At 49.1% G+C, this 25,549-nt stretch overlaps 2 protein-coding genes across 5 annotated transcripts in view; one reads left to right on the top strand and one right to left on the bottom strand.

Moving 5' to 3' along the window:
- Window positions 1-25,549, top strand: part of LOC134846528 (jouberin-like) — a 439,624-nt gene that overhangs the window by 245,829 nt on the left and 168,246 nt on the right. The window lies entirely within an intron of this gene.
- Window positions 4,499-6,427, bottom strand: LOC134846843 (spidroin-1-like). Its single transcript, XM_063864240.1, has one exon. It carries the CDS (start codon window positions 6,425-6,427, stop codon window positions 4,499-4,501), a length of 1,929 nt encoding a protein of 642 aa, XP_063720310.1.

The raw sequence follows: 25,549 nt of genomic DNA, 5'->3' as shown, positions 1-25,549 counted from the left end.
CTTGAAAGCCACCGCCTCCTCGTGTAGCACCGCCCTCTGGAGCAGCTGGGCCTCCTAGTCGAACACCATCTTCTTGACGGCCACCTCCTCTTCGTCCAGCACCGCCTTTTGGAGCAGCTGGGCCTCCCAGTCGAGCAACGTCTTCTTGAAAGCCACCGCCTCCTCGTGTAGCACCGCCCTCTGGAGCAGCTGGGCCTTCCAGTCGAACACCATCTTCTTGACGGCCACCTCCTCTTCGTCCAGCACCGCCTTTTGGAGCAGCTGGGCCTCCCAGTCGAGCAACGTCTTCTTGAAAGCCACCGCCTCCTCGTGTAGCACCGCCCTCTGGAGCAGCTGGGCCTTCCAGTCGAACACCATCTTCTTGACGGCCACCGCTTCTTCGTCCAGCACCGCCTTCTGGAGCAGCTGGGCATCCCAGTCGAACAACGTCTTCTTGAAAGCCACCGCCTCCTCATGTAGCACCGCCCTCTGGAGCAGCTGGGCCTCCCAGTTGAACACCATCTTCTTGACGGCCACCGCCTCTTCGTCCAGCACCGCCTTCTGGAGCAGCTGGGCTTCCCAGTCGAACACCGTCTTCTTGAAAACCACGGCTTTTTCGTCTAGAACCGCCCTCTGGAGCAGTTGGGCCTACCAGTCGCACACCGTCTTCTTGAAAGCCACCGCCTCCTCGTCCAGCACCGCCCTCTGGAGCAGCTGGGCATCCCAGTCGAACAACGTCTTCTTGAAAGCCACCGCCTCCTCATGTAGCACCGCCCTCTGGAGCAGCTGGGCCTCCCAGTCGAACACCGTCTTCTTGAAAACCACGGCTTTTTCGTCTAGAACCGCCCTCTGGAGCAGGTGGGCCTACCAGTCACACACCGTCTTCTTGAAAGCCACCGCCTCCTCGTCCAGCACCGCCCTCTGGAGCAGCTGGGCATCCCAGTCGAACAACGTCTTCTTGAAAGCCACCGCCTCCTCATGTAGCACCGCCCTCTGGAGCAGCTGGGCCTCCCAGTCGAACACCATCTTCTTGACGGCCACCGCCTCTTCGTCCAACACCGCCTTCTGGAGCAGCTGGGCTTCCATGTCGAACACCGTCTTCTTGAAAGACACCACCTCCTCGCCCAGCATCGCCTTTTGGAGCAGCTGGGCCTCCCAGTCGAACAACGTCTTCTTGAAAGCCACCGCCTCCTCGTGTAGCACCGCCCTCTGGAGCAGCTGGGCCTTCCAGTCGAACACCATCTTCTTGACGGCCACCGCTTCTTCGTCCAGCACCGCCTTCTGGAGCAGCTGGGCTTACCAGTCGAACGCCGTGTTCTTGAAAGCCACCGCCTCCTCGAGCAGCAACGCCCTCTGGAGCAGCTGGGCATACCACTCGAACACCGTCTTCTTGAAAGCCACCACCTTTTCGTCTCGCACCGCCCTCTGGAGCAGCTGGGCCTCCATGTCGAACACCGTCTTCTTGAAAGACACCACCTCCTCGTCCAGCATCGCCTTCTGGAGCAGCTGGGCCTCCCAGCCGAACACCGTCTTCTTGAAAGCCACCGCAATTTCGTCAAGCACCACCCTCTCGAGCAGCTGGGCCTATCAAACGAACACCGTCTTCTTGAAAGCCACCGCCTTCTAGTCCAGCACCGCCTTCTGGAGCAACTAGGCCTACCAGTCGAACACCGTCTTCTTGAACGCCGCCACCTCCTCGTCCAGCATCGCCTTCTAGAGCAGCTGGGCCTCCCAGCCGAACACCGTCTTCTTGAAAGCCACCGCAATTTCGTCAAGCACCACCCTCTCGAGCAGCTGGGCCTATCAAACGAACACCGTCTTCTTGAAAGCCACCGCCTTCTAGTCCAGCACCGCCTTCTGGAGCAACTAGGCCTACCAGTCGAACACCGTCTTCTTGAACGCCACCGCCTCCTCGTCCAGCACCGCCCTCTGGAGCAGCTGGGCATCCCAGTCGAACAACGTCTTCTTGAAAGCCACCGCCTCCTCGTGTAGGACCGCCCTCTGGAGCAGCTGGGCCTCCATGTCGAACACCGTCTTCTTGAAAGACACCACCTCCTCGTCCAGCATCGCCTTCTGGAGCAGCTGGGCCTCCCAGCCGAACACCGTCTTCTTGAAAGCCACCGCAATTTCGTCAAGCACCACCCTCTCGAGCAGCTGGGCCTATCAAACGAACACCGTCTTCTTGAAAGCCACCGCCATTTCGTCAAGCACTACCCTCTCGAGCAGCTGGGCCTCCCAAACGAACATCGTCTTCTTGAAAGCCACCGCCTTCTAGTCCAGCACCGCCTTCTGGAGCACCTGGGCATCCCAGTCGAACAACGTCTTCTTGAAAGCCACCGCCTCCTCGTCCAGCACCGCCCTCTGGAGCAGCTGGGCATCCCAGTCGAACAACGTCTCCTTGAAAGCCCTCGCTTCCTCGTGTAGCACTGCCCTCTGGAGCAGCTGGGCCTCCCAGTCGAACACCATCTTCTTGACGGCCACCGCCTCTTCGTCCAGCACCGCCTTCTGGAGCAGCTGGGCCTCCCAGTCGAACACAGTCTGCTTGAAAGCCACCCCTATTTCGTCTAGCATAAGCCTCTGGAGCAGCTGGGCCTCCCTGTCGAACACCGTCTTCTTGAAAGCCACCGCCATTTCGTCAAGCACTACCCTCTCGAGCAGCTGGGCCTCCCAAACGAACACCGTCTTCTTGAAAGCCACCGCCTTCTAGTCCAGCACCGCCTTCTGGAGCAACTAGGCCTCCCAGTCGAATACCGTCTTCTTGAAAGCCACCGCCTCCTCGTCCAGCACCGCCCTCTGGAGCAGCTGGGCATCCCAGTCGAACAACGTCTCCTTGAAAGCCACCGCTTCCTCGTGTAGCACTGCCCTCTGGAACAGCTGGGCCTCCCAGTCGAACACCATCTTCTTGACGGCCACCGCCTCTTCGTCCAGCACCGCCTTCTGGAGCAGCTGGGCCTCCCAGTCGAACACATTCTTCTTGAAAGCCACCCCTATTTCGTCTAGCATAAGCCTCTGGAGCAGCTGGGCATCCCAGTCGAACAACGTCTCCTTGAAAGCCACCGCTTCCTCGTGTAGCACTGCCCTCTGGAACAGCTGGGCCTCCCAGTCGAACACCATCTTCTTGACGGCCACCGCCTCTTCGTCCAGCACCGCGTTCTGGAGCAGCTGGGCCTCCCTGTCGAACACCGTCTTCTAGAAAGCCACCCCATCCTCGTCCAGTACCGCCTTCTGTAGCAACTGGGATTCTCAGTCGAACACCGTCCTCTTCAACTCCACCGCCTCCTCGTCCAGCACCGCCTTCTGGAGCAGCTGGGCCTCTCAGTCGAACACCGTATTGCTGAAAGCCACCACATTCTCGTCCAGCACCGCCTTCTGGAGCAGCTGGCCCTACCAGTCGAACACCGTCTTCTTGAAAGCCACCACCTCCTCGTCCAGCACAGCCTTCTGGAACAGCTGGCCCTACCAGTCGAACACCGTCGTCTTGAAAGCCACCGCCTTTTCGTCTAGCACCGCTCACTGGAGCAGCTGGGCCTCCCAGTCGAACACATTCTTCTTGAAAGCTACCGCCTTTTTCGTCAAGCACCACCCTATCGGGAAGCTGGGCCTCCCAAACGAACACCGTCTTCTTGAAAGCCAACGCCTTCTAGTCCAGCACCGCCTTTCCGAGCAACTAGGCCTCCCAGTCGAACACCGTCTTCTTGAAAGCCACCGCCTCCTCGTCCAGCACCGCCCTCTGGAGCAGCTGGGCATCCCAGTCGAACACCGTCTTCTGGAAAGCCATCGCCTCCTCGTCTAGCACCGACCTATGGAGCAGCTGAGCCCCCAGTCGAACACCATATTCTTGAAAGCCACCGCCTCCTCGTCCAGCACCGCTTTCTAGAACAGCTGGTCGTTCCAGTCGATCACCGTCTTCTTGAAATCCACCGCCTCCTCGTCCAGCACCGCCCACTGGAGCTGCTGGGCCTCCCAGTCGAACACCATCTTCTTGAAAGCCACCGCCTCCTCGTCCAGCACTGCCTTCTGGAGCAGCTGGGCATCCCAGTCGAACACTGTCTTCTTGAAAGCCACCGCTATTTCGTCTAGCATAGGCCTCTGGAGCAGCTAGTCCTCCCAGTCGAACACCGTCTTCAAGAAAGCCAACCCATCCTCGTCCAGCACTGCCTTCTGGAGCAGCTGGGCCTCCCAAACGAACACCGTCTTCTTGAAACCCACCGCCTTTTCGTCTAGCACCACCCTCTTGAGCAGGTGGGCCTCCCAGTTGATCACCGTCTTCTTGAAAGCCACCGCATTTTCGGCCAGCGACGCCTTCTGGAGCAGCTGAGATTCTCAGTCGAACACCGTCCTCTTGAACTCCACCGCTTCCTCGTCCAGCACCGTCTTCTGGAGCAGCTGGGCCTCCCAGTCGAACACCGTCTTCTTGAACCACCGCCTTTTCGTCTAGCACCGCCCTCTGGATCAGGTGGGCCTCCCATACGAACACCATCTTTTTGAAAGCCACCGCATCCTCGTCCAGCAACGCATTCTAGAGCAGCTGGTCGTTCCAGTCGATCACCGTCTTCTTGATATCCACTGCCTCCTCGTCCAGCACCGCCCTCTGGAGCAGCTGGGCCTCCCAGTTGAACAACATCTTATTGAAAACCACCGCATCCTCGTCCAGCACCGCCTTCTGGAGCAGCTGGGCATCCCAGTCGAACACCGTCGTCTTGAAAGCCACCTCTATTTCGTCTAGCATAGGCCTCTGGAGCAGCTGGTCCTCCCAGTCAAACACCGTCTTCTTGAAACCCACCGCCTTTTCGTCTAGCACCACCCTCTGGAGCAGGTGGGCCTCCCAGTCGAACACCGTCTTCTTGAAAGCCACCGCCTTCTGGAGCAGCTGGGAATCTCTGTCGAACACCGTCCTCTTGAACTCCACCGCCTCCTCTCCAGCACCGCCTTCTGGAGCAGCTGGGCCTCCCAGTCGAACACCGTCTTCTTGAAAGCTACCACCTCCTCGTCCAGCACCGCCTTCTGGAGCAAGTGGGCCTCGCACTCGAACACCGTCTTCTTGAAAGCCACCTCCCTTTTGTCTAGCATAGACCCCTGGAACAGCTGGGCCTCCCAGTCGAACACCGTCTTCTTGAAAGACACCGCCTTTTCGTCTAGCACCGCCCTCTGGAGCAGGTGAGCCTCCTATATGAACAACGTCTTCTTGAAAGCCACTGCCTCCTCGTCGAGCACCGCCTTGTGGAGCAGCTGGGATTCTCAGTCGACCACCGTCCTCTTGAACTCCACAGCCTCCTCGTCCAGCACCGCCTTCTGGAGCAGCTGGGCCTCCCAGTCGAACACTGTCTTCTTGAAAACCACCGCCCCCTCGTCTAGCACCACCCTCTAGAGCAGCTGGGCCTCGCACTCGAACACCGTCTTCTTGAAAGCCACCTCCCTTTTGTCTAGCATAGACCCCTGGAACAGCTGGGCCTCCCAGTCGAACACCGTCTTCTTGAAAGACACCGCCTTTTCGTCTAGCACCGCCCTCTGGAGCAGGTGAGCCTCCTATATGAACAACGTCTTCTTGAAAGCCACTGCCTCCTCGTCGAGCACCGCCTTGTGGAGCAGCTGGGATTCTCAGTCGACCACCGTCCTCTTGAACTCCATCACCTCCTCGTCCAGCAGCGCCTTCTAGAGCAGCTGGGCCTACCAGTCGAACACCGTCTTCTTGAAAGCCACCGCCTTCTGGAGCAGCTGGGAATCTCTGTCGAACACCGTCTTCTTGAAAGCCACCTCCCTTTTGTCTAGCATAGGCCCCTGGAGCAGCTGGGCCTCTCATTCGAACACCGTCTTCTTGAAAGCCACCGCCTTTTCGTCTAGCACCGCCCTCTGGAGCAGGTGAGCCTCCCATACGAACAACGTCTTCTTGAAAGCCACCGCATCCTCGTCGAGCACCGCCTTGTGGAGCAGCTGGGATTCTCAGTCGACCACCGTCCTCTTGAACTCCACAGCCTCCTCGTCCAGCACCGCCTTCTGGAGCAGCTGGGCCTCCCAGTCGAACACTGTCTTCTTGAAAACCACCGCCCCCTCGTCTAGCACCACCCTCTAGAGCAGCTGGGCCTCCCAGTCGAACACCGTCTTCTTGAAATCCACCTCCCTTTCGTCTAGCATAGGCCCCTGGAGCAGCTGGGCCTCCCAGTCGAACACCGTCTTCTTGAAAGCCACCGCCTTTTCGTCTAGCACCGGCCTCTGGAGCAGGTGAGCCTACCATACGAACAACGTCTTCTTGAAAGCCACCGCATCCTCGTCGAGCACCGCCTTGTGGAGCATCTGGGATTCTCAGTCGACCACCGTCCTCTTGAACTCCATCGCCTCCTCGTCCAGCAGCGCCTTCTGGAGCAGCTGGGCCTCCCAGTCGAACACCGTCTTCTTGAAAGCCACCGCCTTTTCGTCTAGCACCGCCCTCTGGATCAGGTGGGCCTCCCATACGAACACCATCTTTTTGAAAGCCACCGCATCCTCGTCCAGCAACGCATTCTAGAGCAGCTGGTCGTTCCAGTCGATCACCGTCTTCTTGATATCCACCGCCTCCTCGTCCAGCACCGCCCTCTGGAGCAGCTGGGCCTCCCAGTCGAACAACATCTTCTTGAAAACCACCGCCTCCTCGTCCAGCACAGCCTTATGGAGCAGCTGAGCATCCCAGTCGAACACCGTCTTCTTGAAAGCCACCTCTATTTCGTCTAGCATAGGCCTCTGGAGCAGCTGGTCCTCCCAGTCAAACACCGTCTTCTTGAAACCCACCGCCTTTTCGTCTAGCACCGCCTACTTGAGCAACTCGGCCTCCCAGTCTAATAACGTCTTCATGCTATGTATTAAGATTGGGTATAGAGTCTACAATGTATTAAGATAGGGAATACCGATGGTAAGTTTTTATGGTTTGTGTGATGGTAAGATAATGGTAAGAAAATTGTGATTTTTTTAGTTTTTGTGTGGAAATGTCTAGTTTTTTCGCAAAAATGTTGGCGCGTGTTAACTAATTTGTGAATATCGAAGATTAATTACGTGTAGGTTCTGTAATGAAGGACTTTTGATTAGATTTTTGATACATAGTAAGTCAATGGTAAGAGTTTTTGGGTAAGTTTTTTATGAAAAAATTTTCAAAAAAACTTCAAAAAACGATAAGGTTAGCTATTATTTGACCTAATTTATTAACTAATCTTACTTTCTATCTAATTGAAACGATAATTTTACTTTCTATCTTATTGAAACAATGCTGAAACCTACTGAAACTTCGAAAAATTCAAATTTTTTGAGAAAAAATTGCCAAAATTTCAAGTATTTGGAAAAAATTGCAAAAATTTCAAGTATTTGGAAAAAATTGCAAAAATTTGAAGTATTGGAAAAATTGCAAAAATCTCATAATTTTGGCTAATTTATTGTTGCTTTTGATCTAATTTTAAACATACTTTTACGTATAGATTTTAAAAATAAGCTAAGACTGTATGTTAATTGGCATTATGTTGAGACAATGATACAACATTTTGAATAAAAAAAAATGACTTTTTCTACAATTTTTTCTCAAAATATTGAAATACGATGAAGTTTACCTTAATTTGAGCTAAATATTTGGTTATACAATGCTCTAAACACTGAAAAGAAGGTTCATAGTAGCAGAATCAATATTGAAACTTCCGGAAAACAGTGAAATTAGTCGTAATTTTCGAGAAGGTAAAATAAAAATTAATCAAATTTACCTGAAATTTTCCATTTCGAACTTTTACTTTGGTTTTTAACTGTTTTTTTTTGTCCAGTTCAGGGATTATTTTTAGGAATCTCAATTCAAATGAACGTTAAGGGTAATATCCTATGAAATTTCTAAATCAAACTCCATGAGTCAACTCCTCCTCATTTTTTTCTCATTGAATTACCCAAATTTGTACAAAAATTACAATTTGTGAGAAATGTTTCATGTTAAAAATTAGAAATTTCTGGTTATTGATAAAAAATGAAAAATTTATTGCTAAAGTTGTTTAAAATGGGATAAATGTTTCATAAAAATTTATTCGATATTGGCTCAAATTCAACAAAAACTTCTTCATAACTGATGATTATCTCTCTGTTGCTTCTGCAACATAACTTTCAAGATTTTCCGTAGAGTTTTTCCATGTTTTAAAGTTATTCTTGCTTTCTTTTTAAAACATGTTTTCGCTATTGAACACACGTTACTAGAAAATTTAGTCAAAACTGGAGAATTTAGGAGGAAAATAGTATCAATTGAACGAACAAGTTGCTAGCAGAGATGAAATTAGAACTGATACCGTATGATTATTACAATAAAAATGTTAATATCTTCCTCGAGGTTCCCCTGTTCAGTTACTATTGTAAACTATTTGAGCAAAAATACACATTTTGGAATCATTAACTATCACTTTTCTTGCAAAATAGTTATTAACTCGCTTTTTTTCTCAATTTATGACGGAAATTTTCTCAAAAATATCCAAGTGAGAAAGAATTGGTGCTAGTTAAAGCATTCACAAATATATGTACACAATGAGAATATAAAGGTGAATTTTTACGATCTAAGAACAAATTAGGAGCAGCTCTATTATTTATAATCTGAAAATCTCCGGAAATACGCAAGAGAACCTAGTTCCTAACATCTACAATATAACAACTTCTGAAAGAGCGAGTCTCAAAAAATTGATTTAGCAAAGCAAATCAAGGTGCAGACTGGAACAATTGTGTAATTTCCCAATTTTTATTAAGAAAAAAACTCTATGTAGTAAAAATGTAGTAATGTATTGTATATAGTGTTGTATATTCTATGTAGTATTGTGTAGCAAGGAAAAGTAGATCTTGAAAGCAAGTTTCCGATTTATGCTCTATGTATCTTCTTCCAAAAGATGTCAAATTGGGTTTGCTTTTCAAAAATTATCCTCAAAACATTTGATCTTTCATATAAAGTACCAAACATATCAAATGATAACAATTTTTTCTAATGAATTACGGATAAATATAAGAATTTGAGAATTTTTATGTCGGATTTTTTCTCAAGATATACTTTATAAGCTAAATTTTAGTAAAACTATCTCAAATCTCTTAGGGATTAAATTGGGTTTCTATCTCATTTTAGCATTTTCTCAGTTTCTGCTTCATCTACTATCTACCAAATGAATCCAATTTGAGCAAAATTTTAGTTGAAAATTGAATTTTAGATGGAAAAATGTATCGTTTCAATTAATACCATAAACCCTTTTCTAAAAAGCTTTAAAGGATTTTCTCAAGCTCATAACTGTATAATGCTGTTTTAAATCTGAATTTCTATTTTATACTAAATTTTTAGTTGGAATGATGTATATCATTATCTTGAAACTTTCAAAGTTTAGCAAAATATACATTTTTTCCAGGTCATTTATCAATTTCTTTTCTGAAATCATCAAAAAATCAATAAAAAACGTAATTCTTAATAAGTTAAACCACATTATCTGCTTAAAAAGCTCTGCTCTATGAACACTTTTACAAGCACTAAACCAGGAAAGCTTTAAAACAGTAACTAGAAAAACCTCTCAATTAACTGATGTTTTCCAAATATCCAAGTTTTACAATTTGTAACATTCGCCCAAATATCACACAGCGACGGAGCGTAGAAAAAGTACCTATTAACGACTGGCAGGCGTCAGTTACCTTAATTCTACTCGTTTTTCACCGTCTCGACCTTGCCAGTTGATTTTCTGGTCTGTTTAGGGCAAAGTAAAAAGTTACCATTTTTAGGCCATCAGTCAAACGACTTTTGATCAGCTTTCGTTTGCATGCGAACACAACCACATAGCTGAGTCTCGGATCCTCAGACTACGTGATTGTCAGTAAAAACACGGCTCGAACAACCTATTTTATTATGTTTTTGTGTGACAGTTTTATATTAAATCCATTGGAGATGGATTGACCCTTTCCTTTTTCTATCTACTCATGCTCTGAAATATTAAATAATAACGGTGTTTAATTAAGATCTAGGACATTACAGCAGCTGTTATAGTTAGTTTACCCAGTCCCTTCACATATAACAGTCTCTGGGGGACCAAGCCTCCGCTCCCGTGATTTTCTTGAGATAACACTCTTATCTCCTATATTTCGTGTCCCGGGAGGGTTCCGTGGTATTTCTCTTCCCCCCACTGAAGCATCCGTCTCCACAAATATCTGTCGCTAAGGTCCTTATCGTGTGTTCTTGCCACGATAAGAGGCTCCGTGTTTTTCTGTCTCTGATACAACTGTTCTCTACAATCTATATCGTGGTTCTCATTTTCGTCTTTTTTATTCAAAATGGCCGTCTTTTTTCTATTTCTCAGAAATGTTCTTCTTCCAATCGAAATTTTAAAAATAAAAATTCTAGAACATTCTGACCCTCCGTCGCAACACTTTTTTGTTCATTAGGCCTTTAGTCACTCTTTTTTCTGTCGCGGGAAGGTTGTGCTGTGTCATCCGGCAGAATGGCACATACTCCCCGGACAAGTCTCCATCAATGTCCCTATTGATCGCACAACACCGGGTTATCGTCAAGTAGGTATCCAGTTTTCTGTAACCAATCTTACAAATCGCATAAGAAAATGAAATTTATCTACTCCACTTCAACTCACTACGTGTTCACAAATGGCATCGTACTACATCTCACTGCCTTTCAACATTTTCACAAAATTTGCACCATGAGGAGTGTCCTAGATAAAATTTCTTTTCTGACTACTTACGTCGTCTTGTTATAAAACTTCTTTTCGCTCTTTGTGATTAAAAAGTGGGACGTGGCACGGCCACGCACCCGTTAAAATTAACTTAACTTCACTCACCAAGTATAATTAGTCATTTATGCGGTCCTTTCAATATTAAAACTAAGAAACTCTGTGGCTAGGAAAGTTATTGAGTTACCCACCCTTCTCGAGCGAATTTACTCAAACTTACCATGTCGCCACACAGTGAATTTGTGTCTTACACAGGTTAAAAACTTCAGTCGGGAATAAATAGGTAAATATACTCACCTATGCTCCTTATATACATACATAGATAGTAGTAACTAAAATCAACAATTTCAACAATTTTAACAATTGCAACAATTTTCAAAGTTTGGTCTGACCAAACTAGATCAAAACAAAAAGTTTAACAAGTTCAATAATCAAAACTTGGTTGATTGGTTTAAGTTTTTACACACAATTACAATCAAGTTTTTCTCTCCTTCTCTTCTTTTCCTTGGTCATCTTCACTCCATCATTTCTCCATCCTGATGTTCAGCGTCACTGTCTTCCAGAACTTTCTCTAACATGTCCAGAGAGTTGCGGGCCGTGCCCCAACCCTCCTGTTCCAACAGCCTCGGTTTGCAACAAGGTAGCAAGTCCACATTCACCTTCTGCTCCCGGTTCCTGCAAAAGCTGTTGTGAAGACACAGGCTCACGTTTCGTTCTAGGTCAGCTCTTAAGACCTCTTTCTTCTCATCTTCAGTAACACAAGGCGTTCCAGCTACCCGCTTCACCGCTGTGGTGACCGCGTTTCTGTGCGTCAAGAATGCTCGCTTATAGGCTCCTGGTCCTATATCTAGCTGGAAAGATTGATAGGCTTCCGTATTCCTTGACATGTGACGCTTCGCGCGTTCATACATCCAAGATGTCATCACTGCACGGAACCAAGGCATCAATCTTTGCCTTGACCATAATCTTTCAATGGCTTTAGGTATTCTCAGAACCTTGCAGGTGGTTCTGAAAAGATCCAATTCACGACTCATTTTAACGTTGCTCAACTGTTCAGGAGTCGGCACGGCCGTCTCCTGCTCACTTGTGTCCGCGTTAGCCTCCAACCATCTCACTGCTAGCATGGCGCTAACCACCACGATTGACACTGGTTGATTCTGATCGGGCAACCCCGTGGAGTACAACTCCTCCACGTCCCATACTAGGATCAGATTCCCGCGTTTGGGGTACCACAACGTCTGCGCTAAGCAGTGGCAAGGATACTTCCCATGGGTTCTCACTATGTTCCTTCGGGTCCGATACCCTGAGGCTCCCAGTAACGGTTCCACTTCCATCAGAATTCTATGTAGGTCGTCTTTCTCTTCTATGGTGGGGAATTCAGTAGGTAACGCTCCACTCGCTTTCTGTTTCTGGAACTCACTCACGTTGCCTTCGTTCAGTCTCATGAACTCTTCACCCACAACGTCTTGCAACTCGCCTTCGGATCTCTTCGGGACTGCCCGAAAGATCTTTGCCAACAAGTCATATGACCTCTCTGACATTCTGGCCAACCTCACGCACTTTGGCACAGAGAAAAGTTGGTCAACCAACACTTGTTGCGTCCTCGCATCCATCACCACCATGTGCGTAGGATACTTGCTATTACAATACGGCGCTGAGCTTGAACCCACCATATATTTTGAACCAGTAGGTCTGTGATAGGCTTCACTATCCTTCAGATTCATTTCATTCTCTAGGGCTTCTCGCCAGCCTCCAATCTTTTGCTCCGTCTGTAATGCTCCAGGGAATATTTCCACGCTGAGGGACGTCACTAGCTCATGGGCACGCTCCAAGCGCTCGAGCGATTCTATCGAACTCGTCATGCTGCAAAATCCCAAGGCTGTGATCAGGTTTACGTCCGTCACCCCATGGCAGTCTGCGACCAACTCCATGGCACTCTTATCTGACATGCTCAATCTTCCGTACAATCGTGCCAGTTGTCGATGCTGCTCACTCAGCGTAATCAGGCAGTGTCCCATGTTACAAACATGTCCTTCCATCCCACTGTGTTGAGCCAAGCATGTGCCTTGCTTCAACCAATTACTCGATGTACCTTCCTCGGACAGCTCCGTGGACGGGTTGCTCTTCTTCTTCGTCAATCTCATGGCCAGCAGGCGTTGTATCATGGCCAGATCATGTAGACTCGCATCATCATCCCGGTCTAACATGATATCCGCGGTCATGTCCCAGATTAAGCCTGCGTTAGGATGGGGACACCAGGAAGGTTTCATGAGTTCCCACATCACTACTAGACTGGTTTTCAAGGGACCGTCCCAAGAACCACAATCAAAACTCACTTGCCCTTTTAGCTCGGGAATCGAGGGCTCGACTACTCGTTCTTCCAAAATAATTCCAAGCTTGGGTTGTTCCACCATCAACATTCCAATTTCCTTAATCCGTTCAACCCAGAAGTTGAGCACTGTGACTTGCTCGTAGTCGAAGTATGCTTCCCTGGCTTCTTCGTTCACGAAGGGATTATACGCCATCCCCGGTATGCCAGACACGTATTGGAACGACTTCAGTTTCCCTAGTGTTGCAAACTCCTTTTGTCCTCTGGCCGCTTCAATCAAGTCTCTGCTCACTCTCAATTCTTTGTTGGAGTATCTTCTCACCTCTTCCAACTTGCGATAGCTTTCCATATCATTCGACTCCTTGCTTGGCACGGTCAATGGCATGTCCTGATATAGCTCTAGGAGTGCCCTAAGGAAGTTCCTTTCGCAATCAACTCCCTTTTGCCGAATGATCTTTATACATTCTCCCAACACAGGAGTGGGGATGCGATCCACCACGAACCTGACAAAGCAAAGGGCATCCTTACGCTTAGCCCATGCTATCGCTGAATCGTCTTTCGAAATCAATGCTAGTAGAGCTTCCATTAACTCTAGCTCCTGTTCTCGTGATTTCGAGTCATTACTGGCTTCATACTCTGCCTTTTTGATGCCCATCAAGCACCAAGCCAGTCGTACTTGCAGATCAGTTCTCACGCAAGGATGAGCCAGGTATGCTGCTACCGTCGCAGGTGCATTCATCGTCTCATCGAAGTATTTCTGGAGGGCCGCCCTCCAAGAAATCTCTAGCAGTTTTTCCAATCCAAGTTCGTTCGCTTCTGATGACATTACTGTGCCATACTCTCTTCGATTGAAGTTAGAGTTCTCCGTAAGCCCTTTCAGATATTCTTGCATGGCCCGCTTTTCACTCCAAGCCATCAGGTGCCCTCTCGCGGAGTTCCTCGCTTTCAACATCTCCACATAACCCCCTGCCGGATCTCCCATGTGGACCGATTCCGGCACAGTTATTCGACTGTACTCGACCACGTCGAGTTGTCCTTCCAGTTTCAACTTGGCCATGTTGATTCGCGAGGGCCTATAATCTTCAAGTCCTCCAGATCCACATTGACTGATGACTTCCATTTCTAACTTAGTGTCTGCCAGGGTTCGCGCCGTCTTCTTCGATCTAGTGGCGGTTACGGTCAGACCTGCCAAGAGCATAGGGGGTATCAGATTCTCTTTTTCTCCCCCTGTCAGCGTTGTACTATCTCCTTGCCCGCTCTCGCCTGAACGACCTGCGCTCGTTAAAGAGGTCACCACTGCGCTGGCTCTCGACTTCACCGCTCTCGGGTTCATGGCTCGACTTCCTGTTTTCCCTTTTAGTCGCTTCAGCCCTTTCCTGGCTCGTCTGACAGGTAATTTCTTTGCAACATGCTGATCATCGGCACTGTCTTCTGTTACTGACTCGGTCAGAACATCCGACTCCATGGAGCTCACTATTTTTTCCAGGACCTCACGCATGATGGGTTGGTTCAATCCCACCTTCATTATGGACTGCGTCCCATATCGCCTTATCACGTCCCAAGATTTCTCCATGAAGTTTACTCGGCTCCAGATTGCTCCTGTCTTGCCTTCCAACTCCATTTGATATCTTTCCCATTCTTCTTCTGGTAATGTGCTGAGGAAAGATATCTTCATAGACTCTTCGATTTTCCTCCTCCTTGGTGATTCATAAAGCAGTTTCTGTGGGTCCCTGCTTCGGCACTCTCTAGCCTGGCTTATTGGGTCTATCGGAGATAGATCGGCCGACGCCTCCTTTGTAGGAGACATGAAGGACGATGGTGCCATTAGCAATAAACTCCCATCGACTTCCCCATCGTCGTCTTCACTGAACCGGTATTCTAGCAAGTCCCTTTCCAACGCTCCTAGATCGGTCTCTCCCGGTTTCTCCGTCTTACTTCCGGTCCCGTCATCGTTATCGTCCTGATCCATCAATTCATCGTCGTCCGCATCAGGTTTCGGCCTAGGTCCCGAGGGTCCTTGTCGCGCGTCTGTGCCCGAATCCGGCCGAGCCGGTACGGCCATGTCTCCTGCATGATAAAACAATTCATCATCGACCAGGAACTCTACCAACTCCTCGCCATGTGGGGCCAGGTCCTCTATCGTTATATATGAGCCTCCTCTGCTCTCTCTTGCCACCTCCAGCATCACCACTTTCGCTTCTCCTGACCACTTCAGTCTCGATAAGTCATCCGCTGAAGAATATACTTCGTTCCACGTTTCAGCCGAGACCTCTGGTCTCCTGGAGGGTAGTGCCTTGATCTTTTTCCTGCTCCAGGCATCGGGGAATGAGAAGTCAAACGTATGCGCAGCGGCAGCGTTCCAGCTGATGAAGCGCGGCTCCATCCCTCCACTCCACTTCAGCATTCTCTTCTCCGCGTCACGAGCTGCTCCGATACGAGGGGCAATGATGGGAGATGTGACTCCCAACAACATCCTCCTTATCGGTGGATATCGATGGCATTGGTCCGGCAGCGGCCTGGACCCAGGAAGCCATGTTTGTTGATTCTCTTTCGCATGGGCATAGGCTCCCGGCAATTGAGGTACTACCACAGCCTCTCCTGTATCTTTCACCACTGGTCTCAAATTCCAGAGTTTTGGGTTAAACTGGATGTGGGAAAGATCCTCACGGCCCATTCGGCATTTGAAGTGGTTGTTGAAGTCCATCAACACCCAAACTGGCTCTGCTATTCTTCCGAATAGCCTATCATCGCTAGCCAGCTTTCTCAGTTCACTTTGCTCTACCCAATTCAGCACGGAACAATCCACTACTGAGACCAGGTTGACGTACAACACTGAATTCCTGTACGCTTTAACTTGCACATCCGGGAACGCAAAGGACATCACCGGTCCATACACCACTGTGACGAATTCCCTCAGTCCGTGGACCAGAGCTAACGGATCAATCCGCATCATGACAGCTAAGTCTGTTAGTAAGGGCATGCCACAATACTGCTTACATTCGCTTGCGTTCGTCGCCACTTTGTCCTCTCCTGTGACGTTTCTGTTTTGTTGCAAGAGGTATTGAAGTAGGAGAGTCCTCCAGTCTTTCATCTTCTTGAGCGAGGCAGTTTCCAACTGTGCATTGAACTCACGACTGGGTCCCTGTAGTTGTTCAGGGTAACGCAATAGCACAAGCAAGTCTCCCAGTCGACCATAGGTCATGGCAATCAGAGTCAGGAGTCCATCCAATCTCAAATCTGCCAACGCTTGGGTAAAGAGGTTTGCCGGTCCTTTCACAAAGTTTTCATGACCAAATGTCACGTATAAGGCTAGCACCAGGCCAATCGACAACTTTCTGATGTCTTTGACGAAACTCGCGATCAGGTTCCTAGATGCCCTCGGATAGCACGTCGATAGGAAAGATGGCGTCCATCCCACTCCCATTCCACCCAAGATAGCATCTGATCGTTCGTACTGTGCCTTTGTGGCCAGCACGTCAGCTTGGAACTTATCCAGCGACATCGTGTTTACGTCTTGCATCAGTTTCAACATCTTGCCTCCAGCCAACTCCCGGGCATTAAGTAGATTCTTCAGATACACATGTATCTCTTTAATTATTGCCGGCGCATGCTCAAACGCGTCCTCACCCAAGGTGCACAGCCTCGGTGACAGATACAACCATATGTTGTTGTGTGGCTTCGTACGCAAAGCCATTGCCATGAGGTCCTCCTCTGCTGACGTCATGTTCTTTCTGATCATCCTTCCCTGCTCATTCTCTGCCTGATCCATCTGTCTGAACCAGAGATCATCAGCCACCTGTTGTACTAATAGATGATCGTCACCTACCCCTGGTCTTAGCTTCAATAATCTTGCGAAGTTGGACAGCTCCAACCCCAGAACTTCATCTAGCACCAACCGAGTTGTGCTACAATCTCTGAGCCCCTGTATGGCATTCGAGATGTCAGCCCAAACGGCGGGAAGCTCAGATCGGGACGGATAGTAATTGTCCGGGTCCACCACTCTGTTTGGGGCAGGAATTATCACGTTAAATATCCCCTCAGCTATCGTCGTGACCATTGTGTACACAAATTGAAGGGGTTCAGGCAACGCAGCGTAGCCTGGTGACAATACGAAGATTACCTTCACCACATTCATGGTGAAACGTTGTCTTGCTGCTGCCTCTACCTCGGCCATCGCCGAGAGCAGTGTCATTATCGCCTCCCCTATAACTTCGTTACTCGGGATCGATCCATCCGTCAGACGTGACAATAAGCCTCTGCTTTGTAGATGATCATTTGAGCCTGCAACCACTATTACCTGCGGCTCCATGCTGACCACTCTCCGTACACTTATCATCATGCCTATCGCCTGTCCCCAGTCCAGTTTAGGCGCCGTTAAGAAAATCACATCGGGCCAGAATAGAGAACGGGGCGTGTAGAAATAATCGGAGCCGGCCACAACCAGATATTTTGCAGCCTTCATGTCCAAGGGGTCATAAGCTGCAAAAAGGCCATCGCCTATTGGGGCCTTCAGGTTCCCGTATCTCTTATCGTCTCCAACCACTGTTGTAGTTCGGGGGTAATCCCTCGAATACTCGCCCGGCGTCTGACCGGGTGGTTTAGCGAATTGTCTGTACATCTTGTGATGTTTGTTATTGGGCTTGTTCTCCGTCTGGAACATGCCCTTGCGCACAGGTGGTGTCCTTTCCCGGGTCCTATCTCGAACGTCGGTGAGCGACCGGGTGTTTAAAGGTCCAAAGGTATTGTCATGAGGTAATCCATCCAGGTCTACATGTCGGAGTGAGGTCGAGGAGCTGAATTTCTCCTGTTCTGCTAGCAGCCAATCCACGCCCGGTATCCGATAAAGTCGCGACACGGTGGGACTTTCACCGCCAGTCATTCTCATCGCATCTTCCCGACACGTCAAGGTATTCATATTCAACTTCGCCGACATGTCCGTCTTATACTGACCCCAATGGCTAGGATCTGATCTATTCCAAAGCAGCCTGCTGCCTGATTCAATTCCCTCCGCTGGCACGGTACTTGTAGACGGTCCTGCTGTCGAAGCAGGATTTGTCGTGGCAGGCGAATCGTTCCTCCTAGACGCGGTCTGGGAGTTATTCCTGTTGTTCTGTTCCACCGATCTGCCGAGTCGGCTTCCAGTCGATTGCGGCCTGGGAGGAGGAGCAGTCCCCAGCCTGTCTCTCACGTTCGAGCTCGGAGCGACGGTTGCGGCTCCAACCGTCTCCGTCGCCAAGGGCCCTAGACGGTTGGCGAGGGATTCGGGCACGGTTGCCCTTATTCTACTCCCTCCGGTCAAATTGGTCCGAGCCAAAGAACCGGTCGCCCTCGACTCTTGCTCCGCTTCCCTCAATTGCGTCTGAAACACATCATTAATCCAATGCCTCCCTCGTTGGGTATTGAAGTGCACTCCATCTTTAGTGAGCGCGATGTGGTCAGTCATGCGCAGCATATTTTCGAGATCCAGGAGTCGCAACTCGCCAGGGTTGTTTCTCACCAGACTGCGGGTCATTTCATTCCACCGCGTCACGTTGCCATTCATGAAATCTGCAGCTATAGTGCCCACCAAAGGATTTGGTGGTATCGTACACAGGATCACGAGCTTGGGTCTATACTTTTCTTTCAATTCGTTCAATAGGCACACCAATAGAGGTTCCCACTTGTTCTCCGGAGTCACGGGGGCTCTCGAGACGTCATTGGTCCCCAGCATTATTATTAATGTATCCAAATGATCCTCGCTCTGGAACTCCATCATTTTGATGACTTGAGCCACTGAGGCTCCTCCAAAGGACAGAATGGTAGTATGACCATAGACGAAGATCTCATTCAGATCTCTCACCAAACTGTCTCCAATGATCAAATGGCGACTCCCTGGGGGAATTACTTGGTCGTTCGTGGCGGGGTTCCAGCTCATGTCATTCAGGCAGGCTCGAGGATGCTCGGCTGGCACTTGCGTGAACTGATGACGTGCCATCAGATTCTTCCTGATGTCTACCACGCGAGACTTCTCATATACTCCACCAGGCGCAGAACACGCTATCGTGCGGGTTGCTCGCTCCGAGCTATTTGATGAATGATCACGACGCTGGGAAGGAACGATCCTAGCCAGTGTCCGCTCAGTGCCTCTGTTGATCTCATCCATCGCGGCTCTGGCCACTTGGTTAAATGATTCCTGAAATTGAGGAGCTAGATAGGTGTCAGAAGGGTCTGGTATCGTAAACCTCTGACTCGAAGCAGACGGTCGTGTCTGCTGAGGAGCCTCGGGCCCCTTTGATGCACGCAAATCCAGAACCTCAGGTCCTCTCGATGCGCACAGCTCCTGCGCGGTTGTCCTGGGGCGTGTGTCGTTAGATCCCTCCGAGGACCTCATGCTCGCCAGGATTTCCGGTGACACTTGGCTCACCTTCGCCATATACAGCTCCTTCAGGTGCTTTATCTCATCCTCCTTGTAGGCCACCTGCAGATCTTCAAATTTCTTTTTCCATTCGTCTCTCTCCCGAGCTATGGCCCTGTACTCCTGAAGTTTGGCACACAGCTCACTCTGATCTCTCTCCTTCTTCTCCAGTGTCTCAATCGTCTCCGACGTCTGGATCTCTATCTCGCTCACTCTCACTCTCTTTAGGGGAGGAGCAGCTGTTGGAGAGTCGACAGAGTGTGACGGGCCTGGCCCATCACGTTGTCTCTTCGCTCCAATGAGTGGCTGCGCAGGTTGGACGGGCAAGGGCATCTCACCTAGCCGGTGGTCCCTTTGCTCACCTAGTCCTGGCTCACGAGCCAGGTCGTGGCCAGACATCTCTCCGCGCCTCCATCTCATCAATCGGTTTCGGCCTCTCTCGGCGGTCCCGGACTCACCGAAGGCCAACATCAACACGACTTCTGTAGGGCGATTCCCTCGACCCTCTCTTCCCAGTGCATTGAGGAGTGCGACCACAAACATCGCCAACCCCGGGTCTTCTCGTGTAAAATCACAATCGATCAGCCGCTGATAGATCTCGTCTAGAGTCGCTCCTAGACTCGCTGAGAGGAATTCCATGAGTTCGTTAGTGTCACCCATTTCTTTTCGTGTTGATTCTTCTTGTCGTGTCGTGTAATTTCTCTCTGTCTCTTCTGATTCAGTGTTCAGTAAACAATTTTCGATCAATCAAGATCTAAAAAACAGGTCGCGACTTAGAACCATCATTTTAGGATGCAACATCAATCAATTCTCTAAAACTCTCAATTGAAATTCTCTTTTTCAATTCTGATTTAAAATTTAGCACCAAGGTGGATCGTCCACCTTTATCTTTGTCAGAGTAGCACGAATAAGCGCTGTCACCTTGATGACACAAACATAAAACATATCATAACAATAAAACATAACATAAACACATAAACATCACACACCTATACTATCATGTAAAAACCTAATTCCTAATACTGTACCTAAAGCCTAACCTAAAGCTTGACTCTAATTCTTATCGAGCAACTTAATAAAAACCACTTATCGCCGAGCGCAATTCTTAGCATATGCTCAGATAGTATTTTTTATGTAAGTAAACCTCTATGTCAGTCTCTGAAAATATCACATGCACAAGAGCGTACAACTCTCTCGGATGTAGCTTTCCCCTATTAGGATCGTATACTGGCAACGAGAGAGAGGTCACACCTCTCTCAACCAGGAAATCCCTAAGTCGAGTCAAGGCCAACACCAAGCTCTCCGGATTCACGTGTTGCCTATCAGTAGCTTTCGTAACCAAAAAACACAAATATTTCCCTGGTATCTGTGATGCAACAGGGGGTAACGCTATCATTCCTCCTACACCAGGCCTCTGTTTCCACAAAAACTCGATATTCTTGTACTCTCTTTTAAAGTCGGCTGCTAGTGCTGTTTTGAAGCTTACGTCCGCCGTTATCGCTATGGCGCACGTGCGTTCCGTGAGTATGAAATCGCTGTCCGTTATAACGATATTGTTCGAATAATGGTTCGGGAGATCAAAATACGATTCAAAGATTCGTCCAAAAGGTGGTTTCTTAGCATTCTCGCCCTCTGTCTCTAGTTCTCCGGTTTCTCTTGCCGATTTCAATTTTTTTATTATGAGGTTTTCGGTGTGGGTGAGTCCTACCCCCACTCCCCGGACAAAAATATCCATCGACGTCCCCGTCGATCGCCCAAAGTCTAGGAGACCGAGGTTGGATTGTGGAACACGTAGAGGACCATCTGGGGCGACCCAGTTGGACTCGGTATTGTCATGACTGATGTATTTGACGCCGTCTCTGTCGACGTCCTGAACCGTCAGGATCGTCTCTTTTGGATCTGTCGGCAGATCGTGGAGCCATTCGAGCACGCGCAAGTTTGTTAGTTCTTGCTCATGAGTCTGTTCCGCTTCTGGTTCGAACTCCACTTCCGGTTCTGATCGATCGTCGATCCAATCTTGATCCATATCGTTCACAAGGTCGATTTCTTCTAGCATCGCTACTTCGTCCAGCCCCACCAGCGAGTCTATGACATCACTCACTACTATCCGGTCTACAACGAAGTCCTCGCCATACGGATTGTATTTCTTCTGGTTTTTTCTCCTCTTACTTTGGCGTGTCTCCATAGTGAGCGGAAAGTCAGGCTGTATTCCTCTGTCAATTTTGGTTTGTTCCGGGCAATCCCAGTCTTCTTCGGCATAGGGTAGAGTTTCATCGTCCCCCTCTACTCGCTCAGTCAACTCGAGATCCAGTGGTAGATCACAATTGTCCACCATCTCATTCCCGTCGTTCTTGTCGCGAGTACCCCTTTCATTCACTTCACAAGCAGGATCCACTATTAAATAGTCTCCCTCTTGCATGTCCGCTGGGATGCACCAATCCTCGGACGAGGCGTTGTGTGGTTTGATATTCTCGTAATGAGCCGCTCTTCCGGTGCTCAGCCGATAAAAACGACCTCCTTGATGCACCTCTGTTATCTGAAATGGACCACGCCATTTCTTTAATAGTTTCTTGGTTCCTTTTGGTGGAACCACTTCCTGGAACACCCAGACGTAGTCGCCAACTGAGTAGGCTTTTGCATCGGCCGTCCTTTTATCAAACCTCCTTTTTTGTCTAATCTGCGCCTGTTGCGTATTCCTCCTGCATAAGTCATTGAGGTCCTGTTGTCTTCTAATAACGTCCCGCACGTACGTTTGCGGTGCTGTCCTCTTCCCTTCATATTCAGGGTAGAAGAACGTTAACGGGAGTGCTTTTTCATGACCCGTCAGCATCATATGCGGACTTATTCCCGTGGTGGAATGCTCCGTGCTGTTGTAAGCACCCATCACTTGCGGCAAGTGCTTGTCCCAGTCATCCATATAGCGTGAGCAGTAGACTCTCAACATGGATACCAGTGTGCGATTCTGCCTCTCGACTAGGCCATTCGTTTGCGGGTGATAAGTGGTCGAGTGGGCCTGCGCTACCTGCGACCTTTTCATTAACTCTTTCGTGAGATCACCTACGAATGCTTTGCCATTGTCCGATTGGAACGTGATGGGGCAGCCATGCCTTGCTATCCACACGTTTATCAAATGATCGCATGTTTCTTCTGCCGACGCTGTCATGCAGGGTGCTGCCTCCGCATACTTCGTAAAATGGTCGATCATTACCAGCACCTGATTATAGCCCGTTGCTGTCATGCAGATTTTCTGATGATCAATTTGCACCACTTCGTTGAAACCTGACGATTCTATTGACTGTAGGGGGAACCTTAGTTTCCTGGGATCCTTTGCCTGTTGACAAGACAGGCATGCGGCTATCCATTTCTCACAAGCCTTCTTCAATCCCGGCCATTCGAATCGTTTTTGTATCCTGTTATACACTTTGTCCACGCCTTGATGTCCCATCTGATCATGTGAGCGAAAGAGCAATTCAGTCTGGTACAACTGTGGTAACACTATTGAATTGTATTTATAAAGGACCTTGTCCTCCTCCTTGCGCTTACAGGCTACGATTCCGTCCTTATTCAGGTACAACAAGTCTTTCCTCTTCAGGTAAAATTGCTTCAGGATTTTGTAGCTGTCTTCTTCCAAGTCTCCCTTGTCAGGTGCTCCATTCTCGATCCATCTTTTCAGACTGCTCGTCATTCTATCATTTCGTTGAGCCCTCAGGAGATCCGACAGCCTGTACCTGGCTTTCAAATACGTCTTCACCACGTTCATTTGCCCACTCATTATCTCCGGAGCATGAGCATCGTCCATCAACTTGACACACCATATCTTTTTCAAATGCGTCGCTTCTTGCACAGATGGTTCCAGATTGGTACGGACGACCGTACCATGTGGCAGCAATCTGGTTGGGCGTTTTGAAACTGCTATCAGCTCGAGCTCGTCTGCGGCATTATCTACCACAGTGCCCTCTTCATCTGAGGTGTATCTGTCCCTGTCTGGATCCTGATGTGTTTCTCGGTCCAGCCCACGCTGCTTCCAGTCTACCAATAAGGAGTGGATTGCGATCTCTGACACATCGGAATTGGAAGTTGTTTCAGACGTGTTGTCCCAGGACTGGGGTCTCGAGTCACCACTTGAAACGACTGATTCCTCAACATCATATTCCACGTTGTCTGAGATGTTTCTTGACTCCCCGGACAAAACTCTGTCCATCGGTCGCTTTGAACCCGACTCCCCGGACAAAATTCTGCCCCTAGGTGGTCTAGTCAACCTCTCCCCGGACAAGTCGTCCTGCACGGGCTCAAAGGTGTCTGACTCATCAGAGGAGACGTCCTTGACTGGCTCGAAGGTGTCAGACTCCCCGGGCATTGTCTCGTCCATGGACGAACAGTCTGGGCTTGGCTCGTATTCTTCTTTTGCATCCGTGAAGTGCACTCTCCTCGTGAAGCTAGATTTCGACCTGATCCTGACTTCCTCAGTAGCTTGGTTTTGATTCGATGTTCCATATTCAGTGAACGAAGTTCTCAACAATACTTCTTTCGGCATCGAGGTCACCAGCTGGTTGACGATCGACCTGCAATCCCGTTCAACGCCTCGGCTGCGAATGGACACTGGCCTCTTCTCTGTTCTCTCGGTGACAGTCAACCTCTGCATGGTCTCCATCCATTCACGATCATGCCTATTCACTTCCCTATCCAACAAGTCACGGAGTTTTCCCATGACGTCCGGCGCCACGTTCACCGTCTTATTCAATAAAGCGATGCTGTTTATACCCAGCCTGGTCAGTTCTTGCTGTACCAAGTTGGATCGGACTAGCAGGTCCAATGGAACGGGTTCGCCTCTGGCTAAAAGCTTTATCTCCGCGGCCGTCTCCACTGGAAGGTCAGGGTGTCCAGGTATAGGATGTCCTGATTTGTCTAACCACCTAGTAAGTGGCAGCTTATCGTAGGTTTCTTTGTCCAGAAAGGAAAACCCGTCTTTGATCTCTGATTGGTTAGCCTGCTTCTCCTCGAGGCGCTCATAAAATTCTGTCTTTTTACTGAGGCTATCTGCGTTCTGGTGCTTGTCACGGGTACGGTGCTCTATGATCATGTGGTATCCATCCAAGCGCACGATCCAACGACCAATGTAGCTTTGATCCATCGAATAGGTTTTCAGCCAGGCAAGGGCACGATTGTCCACACGTAACTTGAATGGAGCACTCCCCAGGTAGGCCCTGTATTTTTCCACGAACGTGATCACAGCAAACATCTCCGCTTTTGGTGCGCCGTACTTCATCTCAGTGTCACTCAGGACTTTACTTCCATAAGCTATCGGACGAAGAACCGTTCTCCCGTTCCACTCCTGCTCTTGGTGAAGTATGCCTGATATCGCAACCACTGATGCATCCGTGTCCAGCACGAACATTCCCTTCTCCGTTGGCATGCCGAGGACCGGTGCCTCGCAAAGTTCACGTTTGATGTTTTCAAATGAGACTTGTGCCTCATCAGTCCAGGTGAACTTTTTGCCCTTGTTTCTCATCAATCTCTGCATGGGGTATATTTTGTCAGCATACCCCTTGATGAACTCACGATAATAATTGGCGAATCCCAGAAAACTCATCAACTGTGTATCTGTTTTAGGTGCCTTCCAGGTCAACACCGCTTCAACCGCTTCAGGATCTGGTATCACTCCATGTTTGTCAACCAGGCGGCCCAAATACTTTATGGAATCCCTGAGGATTTCACACTTAGAGGGTTTGCATTTCAGACCCGCCTGCTTCATGCAAGAAAACACCTCCTCCAACCTCTCTATGTGGTCTTCTAGGGTTGGTGTTGCAATCACAACATCATCGACATAACACATGATGAGATTCCCGTATTTCTTAGTGACGCTCGTGAGTGCCTGAGCCATCAGTCGCTGGAATGTGGCCGTCGCGTTGCACAATCCGAATGGCATCCTCTTCCACTGGAACAGTCCCAGCTCACACGCGAAACCTGTTTTCTCTCGATCTTGCTTTCTGAGTGGCACTTGCCAGAATGCTGAGCCCAAATCCAACGTCGTGAAGAACTTAGCGTCTCCCAGCTTGGATAGGCTCTCATCGATGCGGGGAATGGGGTATGCGTCTTTTATAGTCACTGCGTTCAGATAACGGAAATCACAACAGAATCTGAGTTGTCCCCCTTTCTTTT

This window comes from Symsagittifera roscoffensis, chromosome 5 (assembly GCF_963678635.1).
Source record: "Symsagittifera roscoffensis chromosome 5, txSymRosc1.1, whole genome shotgun sequence".
Classification (NCBI taxonomy): domain Eukaryota; kingdom Metazoa; phylum Xenacoelomorpha; order Acoela; family Convolutidae; genus Symsagittifera; species Symsagittifera roscoffensis.
Note: the sequence above shows the minus strand (reverse complement) of the source record. Positions and strands in the feature narration are given on the sequence as shown.

Excerpts from the sequence above, each read along its gene's own strand:
- LOC134846843 (XM_063864240.1), bottom strand. The coding sequence starts at position 6,427 with ATGGGAGGCCCACCTGATCCAGAGGGCGGTGCTAGACGAAAAGGCGGT.